This window comes from Haplochromis burtoni, unplaced genomic scaffold (genome assembly GCF_018398535.1).
Source record: "Haplochromis burtoni strain Fernald_Lab_line unplaced genomic scaffold, NCSU_Asbu1 Contig_530, whole genome shotgun sequence".
NCBI lineage: Eukaryota > Metazoa > Chordata > Actinopteri > Cichliformes > Cichlidae > Haplochromis > Haplochromis burtoni.
In genome coordinates, this window is record NW_024582891.1 from 25,553 (window position 1) to 52,884 (window position 27,332).

The window sequence follows — 27,332 nt, forward strand, 5'->3', positions numbered from 1 at the left end:
ACAAAGCTTTGCTTTAAAGTACCAGCAGTAACTATTTAGAATTCCATCCTCAGTGTCATAAACATGTCATACTAAAACCAAGTGAAAGCTGCAATGCCCTAATTGCTCACTCTGTTGATTGCTTGAGAAAATACTTTTTTTTGGCACAGTCCAGTGACAATATTCCAGAGAACCCATGACAAACACTTTGACTCATTCTTGAACTGAGTCACTCCACTCATCACAGAAGGGAGAAGACTGAATTAATATGTCAAAGAGATTTTTTTTGTTACAACGCCCATGCTTTCACTTTACAGTCTAACAGTCTGATTGATTAAACGTGTGTCTGCTATAACGATGCGACGTCTGCATAGCATATGACATAGTCGAGAGCAGGAGGTAGGCTTAAGTAATAAAACCGCATAGAAAAAAACGTATTAAAGCTTTCCAATAATAATTACTATTGCCATTATATTATCAACACTGAACAGGCCAAGCACGGCTTCAAGCGTAAAAATAATTGCCATTTAGTACTCAAGAAACGCACTATTAGGAAAACACCTTACAGAAGCGCCGAGACTGTTTTCATAGCAGATATGTTTAAAGTGGCAGTAGTGGTTTGGAGAGCACCTCTTCACACTGTAACTCGTCAGAGGGCGGCTCTTGGACTGTTTTTTTTACGTATCATTATAAAGGCTTAACTCCCTCCCTCTGCGCGTTGTCCCGCTCCTGTGCTGCAAGCGCTCAGTGTCTGGATCTATGTTGTAGATAGCTGGGCTATATGCCACACATTATTAGCCTAGAGGCTGCACATTTTAAAAGTTAAATATCACGTTTTTTTGCCGATCTTCTCCTTTTGGGCTTTTCCTTTTCTCCTCCACTTGGATACTGCTGACTTGGGCATTGGATATGTGCACACAGGATGATGACAACCCCTTTCCTCCCCGTAGAAGTAAAATAAAATAGGCTTTCGGACACACTGGATTTGCTCCTGTCATTCCATATGAAGAAGTCAAAAGTAAGTAGATGTTTTTTGTTTGTCTGTTCGTAGGTTTTGCGGAATAAATAGTTTAATCTGCGGCTTACGCAGCGGGACTTGTTTCTCCTGCTCTCGAGTAACCGGAAAACCGTATAGATCGGGCACGATTTTTATTTTTAACAAGTTTGCGTTGTATTTGAATAAACCGACGGGACATGTTTCCGACTAATTACAGGATATAAGTGACAGCGGGATCAAGTCGTCTGGGTCCCGCTTCCTTCCTTCCTTTGACGCTGTGATGTGGCTTGATTTGGTTGCCAAATGGCAAACCTGATTTCCTCCTTAAAGTTATGTTTGCTAAAAATGTTCCACCTGTGCACACTGTATGATGACTGTGGCACATTTGCGTCTTCCTTATTTCGCTGGAGGAGCAGCGTCCTCACTGCACCCCGATTAGTAAGTTTAACCACGCCGCCCTGTCACTTCAGCCTTCACTTCTGAGAACGGTTTGCGCCGTGCGTAACTATTCAGCGCTAATTGTTAAAATGATTGCACTTATGCGTGAAGCGCATGGTGGTTAAGTAATTTTTAACCTGTAGGTTAGAGTTTATGATTGCTGCATGCACACCTTCGTAAATGGACGGTGTTTCCGTTTGAGTTGTAGTTTAAAGAGTAAAACTACTTTACTCAGTGAGAATGGTGATACTTGCAGAATTACACGGCTTGATGTTGAGGCCATATTTTATCCACCTCGCCAGGCTGACACAAATCACTAGTAGGTAAATTAAGCCCAGGTTATTAAGGTGCAGTGTAGGACAGCGTGTCACTGTATTTCTTTATGTGTGCATATGTCAGTGGCTCTTTGTTTGTTTTCTGGTAATTGATATGCTCTTTTATCTGCCGTTTTTCCATGTACTGCAGGTTATTCATCAGCCTGCTTTATGTGCGCTGCAGGTCCACTTCGAGCTCCGTCTGTGAGCCTTGACACTGTAATCTCTGACCTATGACCTGGCTGATTGAAAACTGTAGGCTACAAGCAGAAGACTAAATGCACAGTTTAATATCACCGTTACTTTTGGCAAATCAGTGAATTTCTATTTAATTTTGGCATTTTACCAATCTGTCATTTTTATTCCCGCCATGAAAGATTTGAGCCTCCAAATCTATACCGGCAGGTCCTCATCTGAGCACAAGCAACTGCTTTATACAAAATTTTAACATTTCATCTAAATTGAAGCCCGTTTACATTGTTAGAAACCATGACTATATCTTGATGTTAGGAAGTCTGCTGCATGAAATGGAAAGCATTTAGTTTGGGTATCTGCGTGCTGCGCCTGTTGGCTAAACTAAACATAGGAAGGTTTAAACTAAATCTCATCTCCAGGCTGTGTAACTGAACCCTGTGCATTTCAGGTTTTTGACTAATCTCAGCCTCACTCTGCTTGGCAGTTTAAGCCCATATTAATGACTAAATCAGATTAAAAAATAAATAAATCAAAGGACATGAAACATGTCAATATGGATATACCAGGGTGTGTACGTGTATGTCCATGCATAAGGGACGTCTTTGAAGTTTCGCAGACTAAGGCTGGGCATGTCTGCCACAGTTAATCTCATTCTGAGCAGTTTCCTTTATTCTTTTTTTTTAATGAAGTTATACAGTAAGTTGTGCTGTGTGGTTGGACACCTTCCATCTTTTCTTCATGCACTGATATTGCAGCAGTTTGAGGTGTGCTCCTCTGTTATCAGAAGTAGAAAATAAAATAAACATTTTATTTATTTTATTTATATGTATCAAATCTGTTGAAAAAACTGAAATATTTCTGGTATTCCTTGGCGATGGAGAGCTCCTTGTTTATTCCTCTCATAATTTTTACGAATGTTAGGGCATGTAGCAGTAGATTCGTATATGTTTCAAATGCACTTTAATAAAGGTGTCATTTGTCAGAGAGTTTTGAATAAACTCGAGCATTCATAAAAACAAGCTATGGCACACAAATGTGGGGAAACAAGCATGAGTACTGGCTTGTTGCATCACACCACAGAACATTTGGCACCAGTAGGGAGCGCTAGTTTTCTGATGCTAGCCACGCGGGGCTTTGAGCTGTGTGAGGTTTAGAGAGACATTGTGTATCTGGTCTCCTGTGCCCTTCCTGACACACTAAGGGATTTAGCTTTTTATTGTTAATTCAGCAGAAAGATTGAAAGATTCAAGCCAAATATTCAGACAGCTAACATTTCGACAAGTCATCTTGTCAGCTCCCTGCTCCTCCAAAGATCCCTGCGATGTTTTACAGTCTCCTCCTGTATACTGACTGTGTTGTTTGCCCAGATTAAACATTTCAATCCAAATAAAGTGACACAAGGCAGGTGAAGAGGCACTGGAGTATTTCAGCACCAGGATAATTTAGACGCACACATGGTTTGGCTTTTGGAGCCAAGTCCAGCACAGGCTGTAAATCCAAAGGCCCACAGCTCACATAATCCAGGCTCAGTTTCCTTCTACTTTATTGTTGTGGCCTCTGGCCTGCTGAGGACCAGCACGCAATCGAATCCCTCAAGTAAACTAAATTTCTCTATCTTTGTTTTTTTTTGTTTTTTTGCTGTGCAGGAAATATAAACTTGAAGGTTCTGACTTGAAGACAAATCACAAAATCGAATGACAGGCCTCTGAATAATTAGATTTACTGTGTCATGTTCCAGAAGGCATGCTGCAGGTAGGCGTTGTAGCAAAGTGGGTGTTAATGTGTCAGAATTACACTCTCCAGTAATCACAGCTGAATGAATTAGTTAACAATGAGATTATATTAGCAGCAGGAAAGGAAACACAAAGCATTAAATTAGAGCCTGCATGCTGGGCTGTGTGAAATCCATTCAATGCATAACGAGGTGTTGCTGCTGTTGCATGACATATTTAGTGCTTTGAGATGCTTATGGCTTTTTAGAAACCGCACCAGACTATATTAAAGTCAACACTAGTTTCCACTGGCTCTTTCACATTCATTAACATCAGCAGCCCAAGGGAATTTATGCCACCTATGAAGATAAAGCATTAAATCACTGAAATTCCCAGGTAGGCTGCCAGTTATGTTAGCTAATGTCTTGTTTAACACATGAGCAGCTCACGCTACTGATGAGTGTCTGTTTGTCAGTGCTGCATATCAAGTCGACCCTATGACTCACATTTTAATCACAGCCCATGCATCACTGCATATCTATCCACATATTATTTGCTTTGTTGTGAATGACACTCATCACTGCTGAACTTTTGTTTGGCATTTTAACTGAACGTATCTAAATGCTTGCATAGTTTTTCAGATAGTCGTCCTGTCAGGTTTATTTTTTAACTGTTGCGCCATTACATTGATTAGATTTATCGTCAATCATTTCCCACCTGCTCTTCTGTAACACAATCTGAATGCCTTTAAGTTTAGAATAAAGTTCTGTGTGCTGTGGTTTATTTGACAGCAAGAATTAACTAGTTTATGAGCACGCTGGTCTCTGCAGTAACTTGTGATGATTGAGCCACCTAACTCGAGGTTGCATGGGATTGGAGAGGTTTATTTATCTTAAGGATCACATGTTATTGGTGAAAATGAAAATGAATCCGCTTTGGTTGTTATTTTGTTTTTAGGCCCTGTGGGAAATGCTTGAATAATTGACTCTGAGTATAACTGAAATTGCTTCATATCAGAGTATTAGTGGTTAAAGACTGATATTGCAAACATGTTTAATCTCATCATAGCCCAATGAAGTGAAACCTCAATCAGGGGACATTCATAGAACTGAAGGACCAATTTGAAGGTCTTTTGTGAAGAAGATGAAATAGCCAAAAGCAATGTTTTAGCAGACAAAGCTTGCACAGTTCAGCAACTGTGAAAATTAAAGAAGACAGAGCTGATGTTCAGTTGCAAAATGCTCACCCCATATGCACCATCCAGGTCCAAACAGGAGGAATTCAGTACTTCCTAGAATTTAAGCCTTTTTTCAAGAACCAAAAACTGCTGGAGCCAAAAAAGAAATGCTTGTTCTCTCAAAATGATTTTTTCCACCTATAAAAAACATTCAGAACATCAGCAATATTGAAGGGAATGTACAGGAGCTAAACCTACAGCTATTAGATGACTACCAAACCTATGTTTTATTAGCGTGTGAGTGTGTGTGATTTTTCTTTGTTTGCAAAGTGCTATATTTTGCTCTACAGCTCTGTGTAATTATGGTCTTAAATGGTGACTTTGCCCTTGTTGAAAAAGATTTGTAAAGCAACACCATAAAAGCAACGCTGCAAACCTGGATTGATTTACAGGATTTTCTTCTGTCACAGAGCCCAGGCCTCGTGTCTGAGCGTTTGATGTCTTATTTCTGCAGGAACAAGACATTCAGTGTCCTGTCCCAGATTCACCAAAGGCCTTGTTTTTATCCCCTGTCTAACCTAACGCTCCCATGAAGGGCACATGTCTTTGAGTGCAATATTTTGCTAGAAAGGTGCCTGTGTCTATACCTGCTTGAAAATCATTCTTGACTTCAGTGAGGTTTGGGATACAGAACCGAGGAGCTCCTCTCTTCCAGTCATCTTTTATGTGTCAGATGACCTTAAGTATGTTTGTCTTTATGCAAGAGTGTAGAAGACCTTTCACAAGGTGCTCATACAGCCAGCAAGGAGAAAGAAAACATGATTGAAGCAATTCCTGAGAGTTTAAAATCAATGTTTATAGAACTCTGATCCATTAACCACTTCATGCTGAGGTCTGTCAGTTAGGAATTCCTGCAGGCTTTTTCTAACTGATGTGCAAGCCTGAAATGACTGGTTGGATCAGTTCAACGATTTATCAAACCTGGGTTTGGTCTCTATACAAAAGGCGCCGTGACTTGATGTCATGTGAATGCAAACATTATTGGGGAAATTACCGTCACAAGGAAGAGGGTACATGACCAGAGCCAAGCAGATGGGTCTGTTCTGTAGATTGGCAAAATATTTTGAGCAGAAACCATAGGGATCTATTTGTCAGAACCAATTAGTACCAGCAATTAGTAGCAGCCCTTTTTCATTTTCCCTCTTTAAAAGTCCAAAAATCTGTCTCAAATGATCCCTTATTTGCTGTTTAGTATAATGTACTGGACTGGTAAGTGTAGACTTGATGCACTGTGTGTGGCCTTGCAGGATTTATTAGTCTCAGAACTTTATTTCTCAACGAGAAGTTGAGTTTAAACAACTGCTTGGAGAGACATTTCTGCATCTCATTTTCTTATTTTAATGACTGCATGACTAATTTATAAACACGACCAATAAAGAGCAAGACAAAAGGTAAACAGTTGCAGCTTCCCAAAGTGGATTTTATGGTTTTTGCTGTGCTTTATGTCATTAAATATGTCAAAGATTTGGTTTTGGAGTGTTTGGAGCAGAGAAATTGCAATTGAAATTTGAAAGTATTCCACAAAGTTTTGAAACATTAATAAATGATGGAAGCTTCTGCTCTCACCACCACAGACTCTGTAATTCTGTTGAAATGTATGCCTGTTCCCACAGGGCAAAGTGTTTCAGAGTGGTTTCTTCTTTAGCCAAGAGACATACATGCACAGTGTGAATCAGCTATGGACCCACAGTGCTTCTTAATAAAGGAACCTCTCCTTTCTTCACCTTCTTTAATCTGCTTGTTACAGTCTACAGTCAGGCAAAGTCAAAATCTGGTTGAGCTGGCGCTTTAAAGGTTTACATTTAGGGATTAAGGTTTCTCAAAGAGTATCTATAACATCATTTTAAGTACCTCCATGAGCTTTGGATTTAACTCTTGTGCAATTTCTTTTGAAAGTAGTGAACTCCTGCTGTCAGGTCACAACACCTCACAATTGTGAAGCTTATAATCTGTTGTCTTTAAACTAGAGTTTGTGTGTGGATTTAGTTGTTGCTGCGTCAAAGCAGGATTTTTAGTTAATATGGTTTCTGGGTTGTTTTTTTCTGTTTTGTTTGTTTTTTGTTGTTTTTTTTGTTGGAAAAAGCTTTCGCAGAATAAGTGAAAACACATCATCTGTTTTGTGGATTAGTTCATCTTTTCTCTGAAGAAATATCTCATATAATTAACACACTATTCATACTGTGGTTGCACATGTGTGTCCATTCTCTTTTAAGGACCTTCTTTCTTCATTTGAGAATGGCATCTTGCCTTGAACTCTTATAATTCAGTGTCCCTTATGAATACAGGCCCTTCAGATATTTTTACGAGCGCAAATTATCCCATCACTGAGCATCTGTGGTATACATCTGATTCAGAACAGTTGCTAGGGGGTATTAAGATGATGCTGCTTTTTTCCTCCCTCGTGTTTCCAATCCATTAGCTTGCAAGTTGAAGTTTCCACATGATCAGTTAGGACAACTGTCATAGAATTTAAAGTCAGTGTTAGTCATCTGGGCTGTTTAAGAAACATGAATGAAATGTGTGTGGGTTTTGTCATATCCATTTTACTTTAAGGCTGACATGTTCTGTGGTGAACTTAAATTGTGGTTCAGGGAATGTCACTTTCAATTGCTGTCAGCTTTAATGTGACTAGTTTTATGAATTTAATATTACATCCAGAACCCTTTTAAACCCCAAACTATTTGTAAAATTCCCACTTAACAAAGCTCAGTTTCTTTATTCTAAGGACTAAAATTAACAACCTTGAAAATATACAGTGACACCTAACATTTATACTTCTCCCATAAAATACTGTAAGTTGGAGAATAAAGAAATCTTTTGAAGTCAAAAACCAACTGTTACTGATCCTGCCCTAAAGATCTGCAACTTCAACTCTGTTGAATGTAATCTAACATAAATAAAGTATAAAAATGCTGATATCCATTAAGTGGTAGCTTAAATCTTTAATGAATTAATTTGTCCTATCCTTCCTATCCTATCCTTATCCTTCTCTCCTCATCCCATGGGAGATGGATTCTCCTCCCTTAGCCTAATTCTGCCTGTTTTTCCTGTTAAAAGAGAGTTTTTCCTTCTCACTGTCACCAAGTGCTTGCTCATAGAGGGCAATCTGATTGTTTGTTCTATCTCTGTATTATTGTAGGATCTTTTCCTTACAATATAAGGCGCCTTGAGGCAACTGTTGTAGTGATTTTGGTTATATAAAATGAATTTAACCAAACTTAATACACCCTCAACGGGTTGCGATTTACCAATACATTCAGTCTGGACCAGGTTCAGCAGCCCCCAAGGAAAACAGTAGCAACAAGATATCGATATGGCAAATATTCTGTTTTGAAGTCCAATTTTTAACTTTAATCTTAACTTTAAAGTTGCATTTCTGGTCATTAAGCATGTAAATAAAAATATCTGGTTTCACCTCTTGTTTAGCAAAATGAGATACAGTTGTGCAATCTCCAAGAAAGTTTATAATTTTTCAAGTTTTTGCCGAAATTTATTTCTGCAATTTCTCTACTATCGGGAAATTCTATGTTCGTACAACACAGACCCTTGCCTCCAGCTCATTTGCATTTGTGGTATTTGCCACTAGATTGCCAGTGCGTTAACACTGAAAGATGCATGAGCAGCCCAATGCAGACGCCCAGCCACAAGGAGATCATTTTTTGGCACGTTGTGTTCAGTGGTTAGCAACAAAACCAAAAGCTAAACTACACTGGAATTTTTTTTAAAAAACAAAAGGAGGCAACATACTTTCCCACTTTCCCAAACAATAAAGTAAGAGTAAACTACAATTGGAAACCTAAATCTTTTGTTAAAAATCTATTTCTTTTAATTGAAGAATTGTATACTGTCTGTAATTCATACTGTCAGCTGAACATTTCTGTCTGTGCAGTTCAGTATGCAACAGAAAATGATTTTTGATGTCTGAGGAGAGAGCATTTGTTATCTTTTAGTCACTGGAAAGTATGTCTGTACCTCTATCTCAGTCAGGGTTGAATTCTCTGCTTCACACTGTAATCAAATTATACTTCCTTGTTCCTGTTAGACTGCTTTTTAACAGCATCAAGTACAGGGCGCCCTTCAACGAAGCTGTTGATCTACTTGTCTGAGAGTATCTGAAAGGATATGAATCTGATAAACTGATCTACTATAAACCGGTTACCATAAAACTGACAACTATGGACCACCAATTCACATATTCGAGAATGAATCACAAGTTCAAAATATTATGATTGTTTTTGTTATGAGGAAAATGTTGTACAAATTTAGCCAAGCTTTTGGTGAGAAGGTGTAAAATATATCACCTACATCTGTAAGATGATCTGAAAAAATGCACAGTTGCACAACTCAAGATTCCTTGTTGGCCAGGAAAAATTCCCCTTCTTCAGTAAGTGCATATTAACCAGATCTGTCTAACCCCTTATTTGTTGATAAGCGGCTATTTAAAGGGATTGTAAGAGTATCATAAAACACATTTTTTCCCACTCTTTTCCTTTCCAACAAAAACATTGTAGAGTACACAGCACCATTTTATCCTTTTCCTCCCTTTTTGAAATTTTTTTCACAGTAGCAAGATGCGATTTCCTGCTGTACACAAATGGTGCACTATAATTGCAATTAAAAGTATGCATTGTTTAGTTCAACATCTCCTCTATTAAGGATGTAGCATTCAAGGGATGTCCTATTTGGTCAAATAACAAGCTTGTTTTGACATTTAAAATTATAGCTTTGACTGTAAAATAAATAAACAATAAATAAATTGTGTGCTCAGTAAGTTACCATAATGGGAGCCTTAATTCTTCATGCACATGCTCATATGTTTGGACAAGTCTTAGCGACAGTAGTCTGATTTGACCACTGCTCTGTCGTGTCATACAGCAATAAGTCTGGATTGACTTTTGCTCTAAAGATGACATTAACAGCAGACACTTCACTGTCTCCAAAAGACACCTGCAGATTGGCTTCTCTGTGTTACCCTTTAATTTCCTAGCAAGATCATTATTTGTGTTTTCATCATTAAAGCCTTTAATCTGCTCCAGATCAATCATATGTTGATGCTATTTGGTTAAAAGGACTGAAACATTTGGTGCACTCTCATCTCTGAAACCTATTGTTTAACGCAGCAGGGGTTGTCTAATTTCTACCTAAATGTTGGCAAGGTCTGATCTCATTAGACATTTGAATAGGTTTGTTTGTTTCCTGTTTTTCTCAACAACATATGCTTAATGGCACACACACAACAAAACGAATTGTTTTCATCATTTATTAAATGAGCGATTTCTCTGAAAATCTGTCATTAGCTATCACTACTTGTGGCCATAGTAGTTTAATTGATCTCAGCTGCTGGTAATAAATTGGCCTCTGGAGACCACCTTTCTGTGTGACGTTATTGTACGTTTTTAATTAAAAAGTAAGCCATCAGACCTAGTTAACAGATCAAGTAATTTTTATCTTCTAAGCCATTCAAAGTATTTAACTGTTAGCTGTTAGCTGTTTATTTGTAGGGCTACACCAGTCGGTTCAAGCCAACTGGGTTAATAGCCCCATATAACAAATTAGGTTTGTTATAGATCCACATTAAATCAACCTCAATGAAATTCACTGTTTACTCAACAAGTTATGTCTCTTCGTGTATAGGATACAGTTTAATTTTGTGACAAAATAGCTATACTTTTTTTAGCGGATTGTGCACTTGCCATAATCTTTGATATATTTTTCTTTTTCTCTTTTTCTTTTTAAATTTAATCTTTAAATCGTTCTGCTTCTCATTTCAACAGTGTAGCTGATATGTAATTATAGGAAAAGAGTTTATCTGGATGGGTACTGAGACAAAATTGTAGAGTACTTTGGGCTGTCAAGTTGAACAGGAAGCAAAATATTCCCCGAAACCCAGATGTCTGACAGTTATCATCTCAAGAAAAATGTCGCTTGTAAATGTGTCAGACATAGTTGAGGAAATGGTTTTTACGGTTTATACCTTAAGGTAAATTTATAAAATTATTATTTCCATTTGTACAGCAGTTAGAATTTCTCAATCAGTCTCTAAAGTCTTATCTGTTTTTTGAGGTAAAAAAAAACAAAAAAAAAAAACAGAGCTCCAGAATAAAAATTTGACTACACTACTTCCTGATGAGTTGAATCAGGAAGAGAACGAGCTGGTAGTAATTAACATATTATTTGACAAAAAGAAAAGAAAAAAACACAAAACACATTTAAAGGTTTTAAAAAAATTCCAAGGTATTCATTGGAAACCCTCGGATAACTTGAACCTGAATCAACTCAAGAACATCTAGACAGAAACAGCAGCCTGGTGTTTTCCCTCCCCATCTTTCATCATCTGGTCTGTTTTAATCCTCATTTCAAAACATGGGAACTAATGACTAATGGCAAAATTCAAAACAGTGATGTAGGCAAAAGATTATGAGAAATGTCCATCTATCTGACACAACAGGCTGCATGTTGCCATGGTAGACTAATGTCATGCAAGGTACTGTGCTCTGCTTTTATGAGATTACGTGGATAACAGGGCCACGAGCCCAGCAGTCTGGAGAGCCTGTTCAGCTAATTAGGCATCGGGTTCAAAGTGGTGATGGAAAATCAGACGGGATAATCATTATCTGCATCATTATAATGAAAACAGAAAACAGGCTTTCAGCAGGCCTCAAGAACTGTGATGCACCTGATGATGGAGAACAGGGCTTTATTTTGGAGGCTTGTGAATTAATATTCAATGATTTTGGTTTTGATAATACTACTATTACTACTACTACTTCTGATACTGTTAAAACAAAAAGTGGTTGTAAAGTGTCCGACAGAAAAATGCAATTTTGTGCATGGGAGACACTTTCATCTCCTGTTAGTGCAGCTGTGTCTTCTGTCTGAAAGTCAATCAGAAAGCATCAGGGAAATGTTCAGATGACCGAGTTCAAGTAAGTCAAAGTGCTGTCGGTACTGAAGCCTTGTTGTTTATTGATATGTTTGGCCTGAGCTGTGTTGGGAATTCCGGAGCCTTTCTGGAACTTTTAGAAACAAGATCTGTTTGTTTTTTCGATGTGTATTATTTTAACAAGTAGTTCCCATATATTTTTATTGTTGAAATTAGACCGCTCACGATAAGATACAGTTGTGTAAAAATATGGTGTATATGCTATGGACTACGTGACAATATGATACTATTACATTTTACATGAATGTCAGATTACACTGATAGTCTTAGGAATGGTTCCACTATCATGCACTGTACAAATAACTTTTGGTCAGAGTGCATAAATTACAGTCACTCTCTTTGCAAATTGTACATTTAGAGGACTTAGATTTCCATGACCGTACCGTCTTCAAGTAAAATAGAACTTATTGCAGCAGTATCGTGCACCAACTGATTTCTACACACAGCTTTACAAATTCCCAGTATCTTTATATTATTTTCTTCAAAGTAGCCACATAGTAGCAATAGTTGTTGCAATGTTGTCCCACACAGTCGCTACTTGGTGAAATAAATTGTTTTACAAAACAAGGTTTTAACAGTGAAAATTGTTGAAAAGTGAAGCTAAATCTCAGTGTTGTTCTTGTTGCACAGCATTTCTTCAACAGTGTTTTTTTTTTTTTAACATTGTGTCCTTGCGTAAGTCTGTACCTCCTTCCTGTGTTGCCAACACACAAAAGTAAGTCAACAGCTGTTTTGATCCAACAGCAGAAATTTAAGCAGGTTTGCGTCCGTTGTTATTTTTTGTTTGAAATGTTTAATGGTAGGTCTGCTCTTAAACCTCTGCTGAATAAAAATCAAAATGATAGAGAGTTGTACTATAAATATGAATGGGAATTGTAAACTACAATTTGGGTTCTTTTTTTCTTCTGTCAGCACAGAAGTAACATATGAATGGTTTTCCTAATCCAGGAAGACAGCTCAGCCTCGGAGCAAAGAAACAATTAATTATACTTTGGTAGTAATCCAGATCTAGGAGTCCTACCATTTGATTTTTTTCTTCTTTTTTTTCTTTTTTCCTTTTAACCAATTACATAATCTGATTTTATTGACTCAGGCAATAAAAGAAAACGTTAAATTATGTTTTGTTTTAATACTTAAATTCTGTATTTTCTGGTCACTCACAAAAGGCCATCATTATATTCTATTTCAAGTATTCAATTTCCATTTTAAGTAAACCTTTTCATAGAATAATATGATGTAAAACTAAAAACCTCTTGGATAGTGATAGGATCTGCATTAATTATACAGAAATGTCAGGTCTCTACCACCATCATAATTGAAGCAGTTGTCCTAGTCCTCTCATCAGCCCAATCTAACCATAAATCTTATGAAGATTTGTTTCAGAAAGACACTTAACTTACCAGCACCAAGAGGTTAATCGAGTTCTTTAACATGTTACACCCAGTCTAACATTCGTTGATTGGTTGTGCTTAGCTAATTTATTTCATGGGTTATGAATCTGTCTCATAAGGATCCTGGAATGGTGACTACATCCCCACCTGATGTGTTTGCTGATGTTTTGTTTGTTTGTTTTCTTTTTTTGTTGTTGTATTTATTTATTATTATTTAGTTTTATTTGTTAGTATATTTACATTTGCAAACATTCAGAAATTATAATGTTGATAATAGCAAACCAGTCACAGGAGGTCCACATGTGCACAACAGTTAGCTGTTTACTAGCTTGATAGTGAAATGATAACATGTCTTCTGAATGTCCTTAATGACCAAACATAATTATCAAATTTTTCTTAATAATCTTTTCACTGACTTAAATTTGATGGGATGCTTTCTAGTCTGTGTGAAGTTTTAGGGTTTTTTTTTTAATTACAGCATGAGCAACAACTGCACACTTGACACACTGAATCATCTTTTAAAAAAATGTTTCTATATAGTGAGCATGTCCATTAAGCTATGTAAGCTTAAGCTATGTAAGAAATGTAAACAGATGGATATTGTGGCTTGAAGAGGAATTTTAAGGATTCTAGCCTGCTGAATTCACTATAAGCCTGTAACTCCATACACTCAGGTGCTGTAGCAAGTTTCTGCATGTAATCCATACTAAAGAAATTACGGGCAGCCTGGACACTGGACATTAACCTAAAGGAGACAACAGATACACTTGTTTCTCGTTCATGAGCATCACTGTGCACACATTCTGTACAGACAGTATGTTAAAGACAAAAAACAAGAGTATTGGAGTGGTTTGAGATGTTGTGTGATAAACATCAGGTTTTGCTTTGCTGAAAAATCCCGACATTGTACTTTAGTTGTAGATAGGGAACTCTGTTTTTATTATCCCTCATTTGTTATACAAATATGGTTAGAGGTTAAAGATTGAGGCATAACTCATGAATTTAAGTGTCCAACAAACTTGCTTGTTTTTCAACCCCGACTTCCATTTAAAGACAATAGTTGGATGATACAAGCTACAAGGAATTGAATTACATTCCGTCTTTTCCTTTAGCATTTCCTGATGTAGATGGATCATTGTTCCACTGGCTTCCTGTTGTGGCTTATTGTGACTTACATATAGCAACAGGAGGAACACTGGTGGGTTTGAAGATTTGAAAATTACTGATCTCACCCCCAGGCTGGCAGGGAAATGTAGATGGTCCAGGTCTGTGCCGCAGTTAGTTGTTGCAAAATAGTATGATCATCATTAACAATAGAACAAAATCTTGTTATAAAGGTTGCCAGATTAGATGTGGCATAGTTCCCTTTGTGAAACACTTAAAATTTTATCCACCAAACAGCAAGTTCACATTGAAGGTTACTAATGTGTTTTTGGGCTCTCCTTCTTTTTGGCCCCATCTTTACTGAGAGGAGAATTAGGGATCCATTGCATAAGAAGCAGGTCAGCCAAAAGACTGCAAGCTGTCTCTTCACGAGCCTGAGAGTAACTTTAAGAAGCTATGTTTACATTATTGTTCTTACTGCGAGACATATGTTTTTAAGAACAAATATCTCATTTAAATGGCAGCACTCTGTTTCCAATCACTTTAACACTTGGCAAGTAGCAATATTACAAAAAGGGATATTATCCAAAGGATGTAAATTTTAAAAGGTTAACGTTTGGCATCTGATATCTTCTATTTAAGTACACAAATTTAAAATAATTAATCACAGTCGGACCTGATATAAGTATGCTGATACTTGATGGGGTTTTTTGGGTTGTGTGTGTAAAACTTCAAGACTTTTAAAGTAGCTCTTTCTCTCTTTTCTGGCTACCCATATGATCTACCCCGACCTGACAAGACCATAAAAACATTAAAACATGTAAGACAATGACAACAAAAATCCCTTGTCATTGAAAAATAAAAATAACATCTAGTACTGTGTCATTACCCAACTCTGTTCCAGCATGGCAGAGAATCTATTTCTTTTTTCACTTCGCTAGAAGTTAAAGAAGAGCCAGGAACTAAAATACTCTTACAACTAAAGCAACTGCCAGTTAAAACAGAAGGCAAGTGAAAATTGAAAGCAGTCCTCTGAGTAAGAATTGTGTTAGTCATCTTATCAGACTCTTTATTGCATTCTTTAAGACCTTTGTATAGATTTAAGACATAACTTGAATTGGTTTTCCAGAACAAAGACAGTCATTTATCCAACATTGCAGGTGTGACATTACACGTCCTTGTAAAATGCTTTGATGTGTCTCCACCATAAAGACTAGCCAGTAAGAATAGTACTCAACACAGCATTGGCAATACACATTTATTATATGGCTGTAAAATTGTCATATTTCATTGCCAATTGTATTTCTTGGTGACTTCTATAAGAGAAAACACATCTTTGTGCAAGTAATGGCCAAAGGCTTGGGAGGCCGAGTTGTTAAGCATGGAAACACCAACAACTCTAAATCTTGGAAAGTTGCAGGAACAGCTGCAAAACCCACTCTTTTTGTTCTTAATCTGATTTAGTGTGACTTTTTTTGCTTTTGCTTTTTAGGTACAGTGAAACTCTAATCTAATGTCTCACATGAGATTCTGATCATAAATGGCTTTTTATGTTGAAGATGTAACTAATTGCCAAAACATGTTTGTCCCTTCTGACCTGCAGAGTTGGATACACGTCTGTGTCCATTTCCTGCTGTTCATTACGCTTGGGGTGCATTCAGATAGACTTAACGTCAACCCAGTGACCAATGACATCGCTAAACTCTCCACTTTGGTAAGAGAAACACTCCAATTAAATTGTATTTGAGAAATTCTAAACTAAATGTCTATTCTTGTATTTTATACATGGCAGGCTACCACTGAACAATCTAAAGCTATTATAGCTATTAAAATATAGTCAAATGAACATACAAAGCACAATGCATAGGCATTAGAACTGTATTCAAACCAGTGGCAGATCTTGAAAGTCTTTGGTCAAACAGCTGCAAACACTGTATTTCTCCAGAGAACCATATTTGATCACTGCCATCACTTAACCGTGTAATGTAAAAACTACCTGTTTATCTTTCTAGAATATATATTTTAAATAACTACTCGTCAACAGAGGAGAAAAAAGAAAGTTAGCACCTGAACAGGAACAGGAACAAAAAAGAAAGCTGTGTAGTTGTTTCACCAAGTCTTTGTGTTCATGGTTTCAATAATAGTAAATTCACAAATTTTCAAACTGAATGAAAATTCATGTTTTTATGATGTTGCCTGCAGTTTAATGTTAATGTACTTTCTTTTTTTTACAGAGACAAAATATTCCTAAAGATTACCTAATTCCTCTAGAGTACATTCCTAAAGAAGAGGTAAGATATTGTGACATCTTTCAATGAACAGGCAGTAACCAAATTTATGACAAATCTAGCAAATTGATAAGCACAAAAAAAATGCTTTAATTGTCCTTGCATTTGACGTTGTTACTTCAAAGAGGTGAACCAGGTTTATGGCCACTCTGAGTCATTTGGCATATTTGGATTGATTTGGGTGTGTCAGGATGGTAATAAATCAGCAATAAGATGAAACCAGTCTGCTACCAATTTGCAATTGGATTGGTTCAAATTGTTAATAACATAGAATCTGTTGTGATAATACAGCAATTAACTTTTATAGGTGAACAAAAGTGCAAAGTCAAGTCCCCTATTGCCACAGATTGCACTCAACGCCACACATAGACTCAGACTAATTGCAGTGCGTTAACAATCTGTGTTTATAAATTAGGCAGCAATTATTGGCAAACCTTCAACAGTCTGTCTGAAAATGATTCGAGTCAGTTGGACCACAAATGTTTTGACACTGGTTGCTTCTTACCTATGTAATTACCTTGCCTTTGAAAGTGGTTACTCAGAGATTGAACGTGACGCATGCTCAACCTCTGGGTGACCAGCTGGTCACCGCAACTGCCACTTTTCCCTAGTTCCAAGGCTGCCATTTACTCTAGTATGACTGAGCCATAAGACGATGAACTCACTGACAATGATTACCTTTTTTGAGCTACATCCCCATGTCAAACTATCAGTAAACACATCAGCTATGCTGCTATCTTATACCATGTATGTATCACACAGTTCATACATCTCATGTTACATATGTGTTCCTTTTTTTCCAGGCTGGGATGTGTTGGATGAAATTAAATATCTTCTATTTGGAGGAAAGCTTAGTAAGGTTATCAGAAAAGTTCGGAAACGTTTCATCCAATAAAGAGAACATTAGCATATTCATTCAGATTCTCCAAGAACAAAGGGTCCATATGCAGGATCTGGTAAGTTCATTGTTTACTGGTTATCTTTTACCACTTTTATTACAGATCCAGCATCCATGACAAACAGTGTTGAAATGTGCATTATATATAATTGGATAACGTATATGAAAAACACATAATCAAAATATATAGTGGCCTAATTATTTAAATCTGAATGATTTTGGATGAAGTTTTTTTGGACTGCAAAAAAAAAAAAGAACGAAAGCATGCAAGCTTCAGGTATGCATTTAGTCACATGATTTTCATTTAATATGGGTAGAAATGGGTTTTCAACATTTTGAAAAAGTTACCCATTCTCACAGGTATTCCGCAGCATATAGTCTGTTTCAAATACATGGTCGCTACTGGTTTAGGTTCAGAAAGTAGGAGTCATGATGCTTACTCTGTTAATTCACAAGTTATTCTCACACCAGCTTTGCAAGCGAGACGTGAAAGGCTGCAGAACATTGAATATCTGAAATACATGAAGCATTTGCACAGTCATGCACTTTCATGTGATAATATGTAGAAAAGCGCAAGATTGCATGTGTGTAGAAAAATTAGAGATTTTTTTGGAAGGAAAAAAGAAATGAAATAAATGTATTTAATGAAAATTGTGTCTCTGTATTTCCAGAATGACATCATGCTTGATTTTGAGTGCCACTATAGGGAAGAGAGGTTTGACACCAACCAATACTTTGACTTCATCGAAGATTTACTCAGAGCTGCACAGAATAAAGAAGATGCACACGACTGTGATGTTCCTCCCTGTCCCACCTCACCATACCCACCATTAATAGACGAGTATTCAGAAGGTGAGTACTCTATATAACACTTTTATGCTGTTAGACATGTTTGTGTAATTTCATTAGTTTAAATGAAGAAAAACTAAATGGTTAATTGAGGTGTGAGATTTGTTGCTTTATTGCTGAATTCGTGTGCAAAGTTTGTATTGATTGCAGCATGTTTGTAGCTACTGTGCACTGGGTTTTGCAGAAAATTTACTATAAGGCCATTTGTGATATATAAATGTTTGCTCATTTGTGTTTGCCTTTAATTCATGTTACAAAAAAAGGGTAGATCTTTTTTTGAGCCAGTGGTCAAATGCTAAGTCAGCATTTCCTCTTACAGATTCTTATTGATTAAAATAAACAAAGGATAAAAAAAAAAGCACTGGGTCGAACTATTTGAACTAATATATCTCAGGTGTTTCTGCAAAAGTTCAGTTGTAACGCCTCCACAACAAGCTGCATGTTGCACACTCGTGTTCACTCCATCTGGAGTGTGATGCTTTAAGCCAAAGCACACTACAATAAATGACAAGACTGGCAAAATATCTATCAGTCAGTCCAGCTTTTCTTGGACGAAGCTGATGTTTTTAAGGTAGTCTGGATTTGAATTCATCTTTTTTCATTCTGCATGAAAAGAGTCAGCAAGGAAACAAAAAACAAAAAAATGTCAGAAGAGGATAATCATATTTTTCACATTTTAGTTTCACAGTTAAGATCACTTTGTAATGCACCTGATATTCTACATGTGCCCTTAAAGATATGAATTTAAGATTTGCACAACATTTTTCATTTTATGAAGTTACCACCTTCTGTGTATCAACAATTTGCATTCATTAATGTTGAGAAAAATTGAAGAAGGTATAATCACTTGAAAGTAAAGAACACTGTTTAGTACTCATAAGTCAGATAACAATAATAAAGAATAACTGAATAGGATTACTTTTAATGATGATCAGTAACAAGCAGAAAGATTGTTTAATCACATTTTCATATGTGATATATTACAGTATATCATGATATAATTTGAAGTCAGTTTAATACTTAGCAACCAAAGGGCTACACAGCACGAGCGCGTCTAATACCTAATACCAGATTACCCAGAGAAGTTTGCACAAAATTAAAACTAAGCCTTGTCAAAACCACAGTTGGAAAGGAAACTTTAAAACTCCGAGAAATGTATAATCCCCCCAAAAAAATAATGTTATAACTATACTAACAAGAATATAAATTTGCAAAAGAATCTAAACTAAGGACTGAGAACAATAAAACACACAAACCCGAGGCATAAGTTAAAGGTGTGGGAAAGCAGGCAGCGTTCAGAAACTAACCTTAACTCTTGAAAACGCCCTCCCAAAAAATAAATTTAAACCCTGAACATTTCCGTCACAAGTTCATTCCTGCTTGTAAAACTACAGCCACCCTCTTAGGAATATAGTGAAAAGGCTTTATTTAGGACAGACCTCTTGTGGCTGTTTGGAGAAGCTTTTAATCCACAAACCATTATTTCTTCACAAGAACTTTGCAAGATAAGAGCTGAAAAATGTTCTCAGCGGTCAGATGGCCCATAGAGACACGGCTGAGTCACAGGACCGAGGGAAGATGTCCCAAGGTAGCACATGTGAAAAGGAAGAAAAGAGCCGAAACCTGATTGTCTACACGTTGAATACAGAGCAATCTTCCCAAGCGCTTGGCTTTTCTTTTGCGGAGTGGTTGGATGAGCTCTATTGTGCGTGTTTGAGGGGAGAGTAGAAAAAGTGGTGTTGAGGTGCCTTTTTAACACCTGACAATAAAATGTTGACACTCCTCTCTTCCCTTAATTTCCATCCCTTTATGTCACTTTTTCATTTGTCTTGTTGTGTTTTCTGGTAACTCTGAATCCATCTCTTTTGTGTTTTTCTGTTTATCCTTCAGAGTCCCCCACTACCAGCCCACGGTGTCCAAATGACTGCAACACAAGTAAGTCTGTGGATATTTGCAAGAAAAAAAAATGAGCTGCAAAACCAGTCCAGCTGGTGTACCAAATGGGCAGCAGTGTTTTTCCACTTTTGATATCAAGTAAGCCAGTGCCCCCAGAATGCTGTCACTGATGAGCAGTGCTCTTCGGGGCAAATTCCTCATCATGTGCCTCGCCTTGTCCTTTTAAGTGTTTACCTGCCTACTCAGTTAAAACCCCTGCAGGGCTTTGCATCTTCACAAGTTGTCAGTGTTTTGATTGACTGCACGTGGAAATGCAGACAGAATGTACATTTCTTTAAATACTGATTCATAAACATTCATTACAGTGTGAAGTGTAAGTGCATTGCAGAGTGGTTGTAGTAACACAACAGAAACACTGAAGGGGGGGAGATCAAGAACATGGTGATATAATAAGTTTCCTTTTGTTTACTGTTGCTTTCCTGATAACCACATTAACCTCCAGAGAGATTAAATTTCAGTATTTTATTTGAATGGATGCCAAGAAAATCTTTGCACATTATCAGTAGTTTGTGCCGCAAAATGCTCTTTATGTTAAAGATAGTAAGAACTAAGAAATAAGGTACGGTATAATATTTATTTGGTGATGATCTTTACTTTTCACGGTAAAAACAAAGAAAATTTAATTATTAAAAAAACAGAAATCACTGAAGAAAAAGTTTATTTATTAATATTTAATCATAGTTTAAGTAATTTTTAAGAGAATTTGTCCTTTTAATCCTAGGTGAGCAACAAAGACTCCTGCCTGAGGTGGTGGAGAGAAGCCTTCTCTCCTTACTCTTCATTCCACTTTTAGCCATCGTGTTCTTGCTTGTATGGAAGGTGAGCCAACCTTTGACCTCAAACACTAAGCTGAAGTACCTAAGAGATATGAAAATGTCGAGAGATACAGTCATGCTTTGTTCCATTGAATTTATGAGAGCTGGCGGCAGCCTTTCAACTTTGTGCCATTGTTCTACACACCTCGTTGATCCTTGTGGTGAACTTTGGAATTAAGAGGAATTTTCTAACCTGGCACAGGTCAGATCACGGAGGAACCAGGACGATGTTCAACAGAATCCTGCAGAAGAAGGACTCACAGGAACAGAAGGGACTGCACCTCCACTAGATACTGAAATATCAGAAAAGTGAGCTTTTTTTGTTTGTTTGTTTTTAATTTACAGGCAATGCAAATTTGCAGCAGTAAAATAATGCTCTGACTTCTTACTGCAGCTGGATTAGTTGCTTAAAACTGATTGAGCAAGCAGTCTGTTAATTATGTACTATTTATTCACAAAAAATATAAACAGAGATCAAAGGTATTACTTCAGGCATGAAAACTCTAAAATAGCAAATTTGCAGTGAAATATTGGAGGTGTGGGTTTTGTTAAAATTGTGAATTTAGTAGTAGAAAATGTTTTGTGTGTTTATTATTACACTATTTTTAGGCCTAGGCTTTGGACTCATATCAAATTTTGCTGCTACTTTACTTTTTACATTTCCTTCATATTCACTCTTTTGTAAGTCCCCTGATTTCATAGAAATATTTCATAGAATATCATCACTGTGCAGTCAAGACTCTTTAAAGAAGGTCAATAGCCTAACTGTTGCACAATGGCAAGAAACAAAAAATAATAAGTCATTATTTTAAATTAAAAAGTATATGCACAAAATAAATAAAAAAATAAATAAAAAGGTAATTTTTCACCTAACTGTAGGGTGTCGCTCATATATATAACCCTCATATTGCCACCCATATTAAAAAGTTTAGGAGACACCTCTGTGCTAGTCCATCACAACAATGTACTAAACATTCCACAGAGATTTTGGCTCAAGATAGCACTGACATGACTGACACAGCACTGTTACTGCAAATATCCTGATTGCATTCCCATGATGAAAATCTCCACATCTCAAAGGTGCTCTATTGGATTGAGATCTGGTGGATATGGAGGCCATTTGAGTGCACTGAACTCAGTTTCATGTTCATGCAACCAGCTTGAGACAATCTGAGCTTTGTGACATGGCGCATTATCCTGTTGGAAGCAAGCATCACAAGATGGGCACACTGTGGTTATAAAGGGTTGAACATGGTCACCAACAACACTCATTTAGGCTGTTGTGTTTAAACAATGCTTAGTTGATACTAAGGGGCTCAAAGTGTGACAAGGAAATATGCTCCACACCAGCAGTCCCCAACCTTTTTTGCGCTACGAACCGGTTTATGTCAATATTTTGGCGGCCTTTAAGGTATCAGGGATAAATACAACAAAATAAAACCAGTACCGGTACCAAAATAAAGATTTATTCATAATACACAGGAAAAGACCCAGGGAAACCGAGTTAACGATAAAAATGATTTTAAAAAATCAATAAAAATTAATAAGACCCCCAAAAACCATAAATTTCACACCCAAGCCTCAACTCTTGCGACCCGGTTCAAACGACTCCGGTACGGGTCCGTGACCTGGGGTTTGGGGACCGCTCGCTGCTCCGCACCATTGCACCGACACTCTGAAACGCTCATACAAAGTCGGATGGATGCACACTTTTATGGTGATGAACCCAACTTCTGACTCTACCATCTGATTGTCTTATTGCCAAACCATCAGACAAGGAAACAATTTTCCTTGCGCTTTCCGGTTTCCGCCAGTGTGAATTGCAACAGTTTGTTGTTCTTATCTGACAGAAGATATGATCTTTGAGGGCCTCTACTGCTGTAGCCATCTTCTTCAAATATGATGCTTCCTTGTTGTAACCTACCAAGCAACTGAATGCAATCAGACCAATCTCCTCTGACTTCAACAAAACATTTTAACCAAGAGGACTGCCACTCACTGCATATTTTCTTTTCTCTTATTTTTGGACCATTTTCTGTAAACCCTAGAAGTGGTGGTTGTGTGGGGAAAATCCCAGCCAGCATGGCACCAACAAACATTCCACTTTCAAACTCATTTAAATCACCTTTTATTCTTATGCTTGGTTTAAATTTCAGCAGGTCACCGTGACTGTGTCTAAATGCTTAAATGCATTAATTTGCTTCCATGTGATTGATTAATTTCCATTAGTTAATTTTGCCTGATAAAGTAGCTAGGAGGGGTATATATTCACATCATAGAAAGAGGTTTGAAGATATATATTTACTGCCAGGACTAGTAAAAAAAATGACAAAAGTAGTTTTCCTACGCTTTTCAAGTGTCTTGACTGCATTGCTCACGTTGTCCTACTGTACCAACCTTGACTCCTGTCATGTGAAAGCCATCTCTGTTGTTCTTGATGTCTTTTCTTGTTTGTTCTTCTGCTTCTTCTTTTTCTTTCACTGAAAGATAATGTCTGTCTGTTCAACTGCAGGAACATGCTGAACGTCATTGAAATAGTGTAAGGCTTCTGCATTTGGTGTTCTTCGGTGTATTTGGTAAGATTTTTGACATTGCTGTAAATAAGAGCAAATACATTTCAAAAAGCTCTAAAACCTCATCTCACTCTCCTTTCTCACAGGGTTCTACCCTTTTCTTCTGTTGGTGTCTAAGGGTGAAAAGAAAACACAAAGCTGAATTCCATTGTGAGACCGTAGAGGCAAAAGGTCTGTTCATGACTGCCCTCCAGATTCACGATGGCATATTACATCACCGAGACTGTTCTGGTTTAATCACACACTTATATCATGCGGATAAGCTTGCCTTTCTTCTAAGACTGCATGCTTTTGAGAGAAAAAAGTGAGATATTTGCTGTTATAAACTCCTGTTCCACACTCATCCTGGGACTCTATGACTCCGACTAATCATTCATCAGAATCTGCTGGATCGACAGATCTTTGGGGGAAAGCTATGTCTTTTTACCAGCGTGTCATTCAGTCTGGCTGTGTTTTTGGGCCTGCCGCTTCATTTTCAAGGAACATACCACAAGGTGACCAGTGTTATGCTGGTTATGTCTTGTATGAACTTAAGCCTGAATTACTACCTCCGGTGACCCTCATGTTAACCACACCTTCAGCAGCTCCACAGTTTCCTCTGCCTCCAAGGTTTCCTTAAGATTAATAATGTTAATCTTTGTTGTTCCAAGATGTAGTCACATTATCTGCTTTAAGTACAGTATGTACCCATGGGGATATATGATGTATTTATTTATTGGTGGCAGCACTCAGTGGCTGCTGTTCATGCAACTATAATGTCTGAAGTTAAGTCATTTAACAGCACCATTACTAAAGGGCCACACATTTAAAAAAAAAACAAAAAAAGAAGAAAAAAAGGTTCTGTATACTAACACATCGCAAACCCCAAAACATATTCCTCCTAAACAAGTGTCATTTTCTTATTGGTGTTGTTGTTGTTGTGCGTATATGTAATTCGGGTGATTTAGAATGTGTGAGAACACATGTATACAGAATATGCTGCTTTGACTAACTTAGATCTAGACTGTTAAAATCTGCAATGACATTCTGCTAACAAGTATCAGGGATGACGTCTGTGGATTCATATTTTTTTTATTTTATTTTATTTTATTTAAAGGTGAGTTTTTCAGAACATAGAAGACAGGCACATATAAGACAGCAATCGGCTTCCCTTAGCAAATGTTTTAGTTCGACAATGCCTTTATTTTTTACTTTACACACATCTATGTTTGCAAGGCAAAAACTGTTACATAAGAGATTTCTTGATGGCCATTCCTCAAAGGAAAAAACGCTAAATTGTTTGAGACAGAAACAGAAATATTCAACAAAGACCTTAGCATTTAGATTTTTATGATAAACTATCTTTCTTTTAAACTGTTTGTTCAAAAACCAAATGTAATCGTAAATCAGGCTCATCAAGTGTAGACTGTTCACTCATAAGGTTTCGTCTGTTCTTGCTTACTTTGCCTTTCAATACTGCCAGAATTAGTGTTGCACAGGAAAAGCACTCGTAGAAAATCTGATGAAATAGTAAGTGCAAATAAAGGTCAACAGATGATATGAGTTTTTAAAAATTGACAAAAATGCCCCTTTCCTTTATAATCCACAAAGTTCTCCACATATTGAATTTTTTGCCTTAAAGTTGCGCCAACTTATCACAGTATTGAGGAAACGGGCAGCAGGGTTAAACTATTTAAAAAGGAAACTAATCTTCACAGCCTTGCCCAAAGACAAAGTAGGGAATCCAATAAATTATGATGGGTTGTAGTCAAGTAATTATGAATATTTTTAATGACAATCAATAAAGAGGTAGCAGTGTGATTAGGACACACTGACTGACCTTTCCCATCAGACACATACCTGACAATGACATAACTGGCAGGACACAAACATCAGTATCTATATCTAGTTTGAGTGTTTCTCTTACATATGTGGTCTTACATTGTACCATGTCCATTCATGTTTTTGTGCCTTGTTTGGTTGGTGTGAGTGACTCGTGTGGAAATGTAAAAGCCCTTCCATGTTTCCGTGTTTTAGCAGAGTGGCGAGATCATTACAGGGCAGACAAAAATAACAGACAGGAGTTCCAGTCTCTCTTCTTCTTTTATTTTTAACTGAGAGTTAAGTTCGTTTGACTTGTGCCCAGTAAACATTTGGATCTAGTAAAGCAGTGTTTCAGAATGTGAAAACTAAAATGGCTGAACAAACTGCAGTGGTTTTAACTTTTCTGTCCACGTTACATTTTCTCCTTTATATCCTATAGGAAACTTTTAATCTGGTAACTGCTTGTTTCCTGTGTATTTGGGACTATATGTTGGGAATTTTTTCATATAGGAGTAAAGAGTATATTGTGCAAAATTAAATATATGTTTTGTTTTGCTTTTTTTGTTTTTGTTTTTTTATGTATACCACATTGGTGTTCATATAGTTCAGATCAACTTTACCTTTCAGCATCAATAGCTGGAATTTTTTCGTGTGGTATTGTTTTTAGTGTTGAACTGCAAGAAAATGTTCAAAAATGCATTTTTGAGGAATTTTTGATCATGACAAATTTCCTGTGACATGTTCTTTATGGCGAGCAGAGTCTGTGTTAGGAAAAAGTATAACACTTTGGTGTCCATGTAGTCTACACCAACAGTACTTTTAGAGGAAATATCTAAACGTGCGGTATGACAAAGTATTGCAATTTCAAAGTTTTCAGTCAGTTGCTTCCTTTCAAGGATGCATTTTTGAACCGTATTGAAGTATAATATCTATGGCAGTTAAGACCTGAGACTTTCTCTACAGTTACCTTTAGGTTGTGCTTCTCCACGTGAAGACTATTACACGCAGTTTCCAATATTCTGACAGAGATACGGGCTTCTCTAGCCACAAATGAGCAAACAAGGTATACTATGTCAAAAGTTGCTTTTATACATGGTCTTTGAATATAATGAGCTGCAACAGGTCTAAGCTGTGAACAAAAAAATAGAAAAAAAAAAACATGGTCTCCCATTTTCCTGTCTATGCACGAGCCAGAAGCAGCAGTATGTCTAATGCGGGGAAGCCAGAAAGTAAGCAATTTCTTGCATTAGTCAAGAGAATGACTGCCCTTTAATACTGTTCCTATGTGAGTCGTAATGTGTTCTGATGCATCCTGAACAGTGCTTTTGAGTGTGCGAGTCATTCAGTCCATCTATCTTCAGTGAGTGAGTCAAATGGCTCTAGGCAGGAAATAAGTCTGGGTGCCAAAAAGCAAATGTTATTAATGCCTGGTTGGTATTCTGGGTGAAAACTCTACTGTATTCTGTATTTTTGTATAATTGTAAACAAACATATATGAAATATGAATAAAGTACATGTACCCAGCTGTTATCTGTTGTTTGTTCAAGAATTTTAATTTAGAATCTGCTTGATTAGGAATCCACATGTCATGTGAATCCACACATCACATTTTGAGTACTTGCGTGAAAGAGCTTTAGGTACTTTGGAAGAAAGTACATTTTTCTAAAATTTCTAAAATATTCTTGAAGAAAAGCTTGGACAATTTGATTTTTATGGCAATTTTCTATACTTCCATACTGTTTGCATTTGTGTTATTATGCTGTAAAATGTTATTGTCTGATTTAAACTGTGTTCCAATGATAACTTGAGAAAAAGCCTACAATAATGTGTTATGAATCCA

General features: G+C 37.0%; 1 protein-coding gene across 2 annotated transcripts; it reads left to right on the forward strand.

Annotated features, from left to right (window-relative positions):
- Positions 1-686: 686 nt before the first annotated feature.
- Positions 687-27,022, forward strand: kitlga (kit ligand a). Of its 2 annotated transcripts, none has more exons than XM_005947501.3 (10): positions 687-997; positions 15,914-16,024; positions 16,545-16,601; positions 17,402-17,554; positions 18,168-18,348; positions 20,236-20,280; positions 21,023-21,120; positions 21,319-21,425; positions 23,629-23,692; positions 23,776-27,022. In XM_005947501.3, exons 1-9 carry the CDS (start codon positions 983-985, stop codon positions 23,657-23,659), a joined length of 798 nt encoding a protein of 265 aa, XP_005947563.1. In that variant the 5' UTR covers positions 687-982; the 3' UTR covers positions 23,660-23,692; positions 23,776-27,022. The 2 variants fall into 2 exon arrangements, with proteins under 2 accessions (XP_005947563.1, XP_005947562.1); XM_005947500.3 differs by lacking the exon at positions 687-997 and adding an exon at positions 1,012-1,414.
- Positions 27,023-27,332: the final 310 nt, after the last annotated feature.

What these genes read in the sequence shown, in the direction of transcription:
- kitlga (XM_005947500.3), top strand. Translation starts at nt 1,280, where the DNA reads ATGGCAAACCTGATTTCCTCCTTAAAGTTATGTTTGCTAAAAATGTTC. An exon ending in TCCTCACTGCACCCCGATTA is followed by an intron (nt 1,415 to 15,913) that starts GTAAGTTTAACC and finishes TCTGACCTGCAG; the next exon opens with AGTTGGATACACGTCTGTGT. An exon ending in GATACTGAAATATCAGAAAA is followed by an intron (nt 21,426 to 23,628) that starts GTGAGCTTTTTT and finishes GTTCAACTGCAG; the next exon opens with GAACATGCTGAACGTCATTG.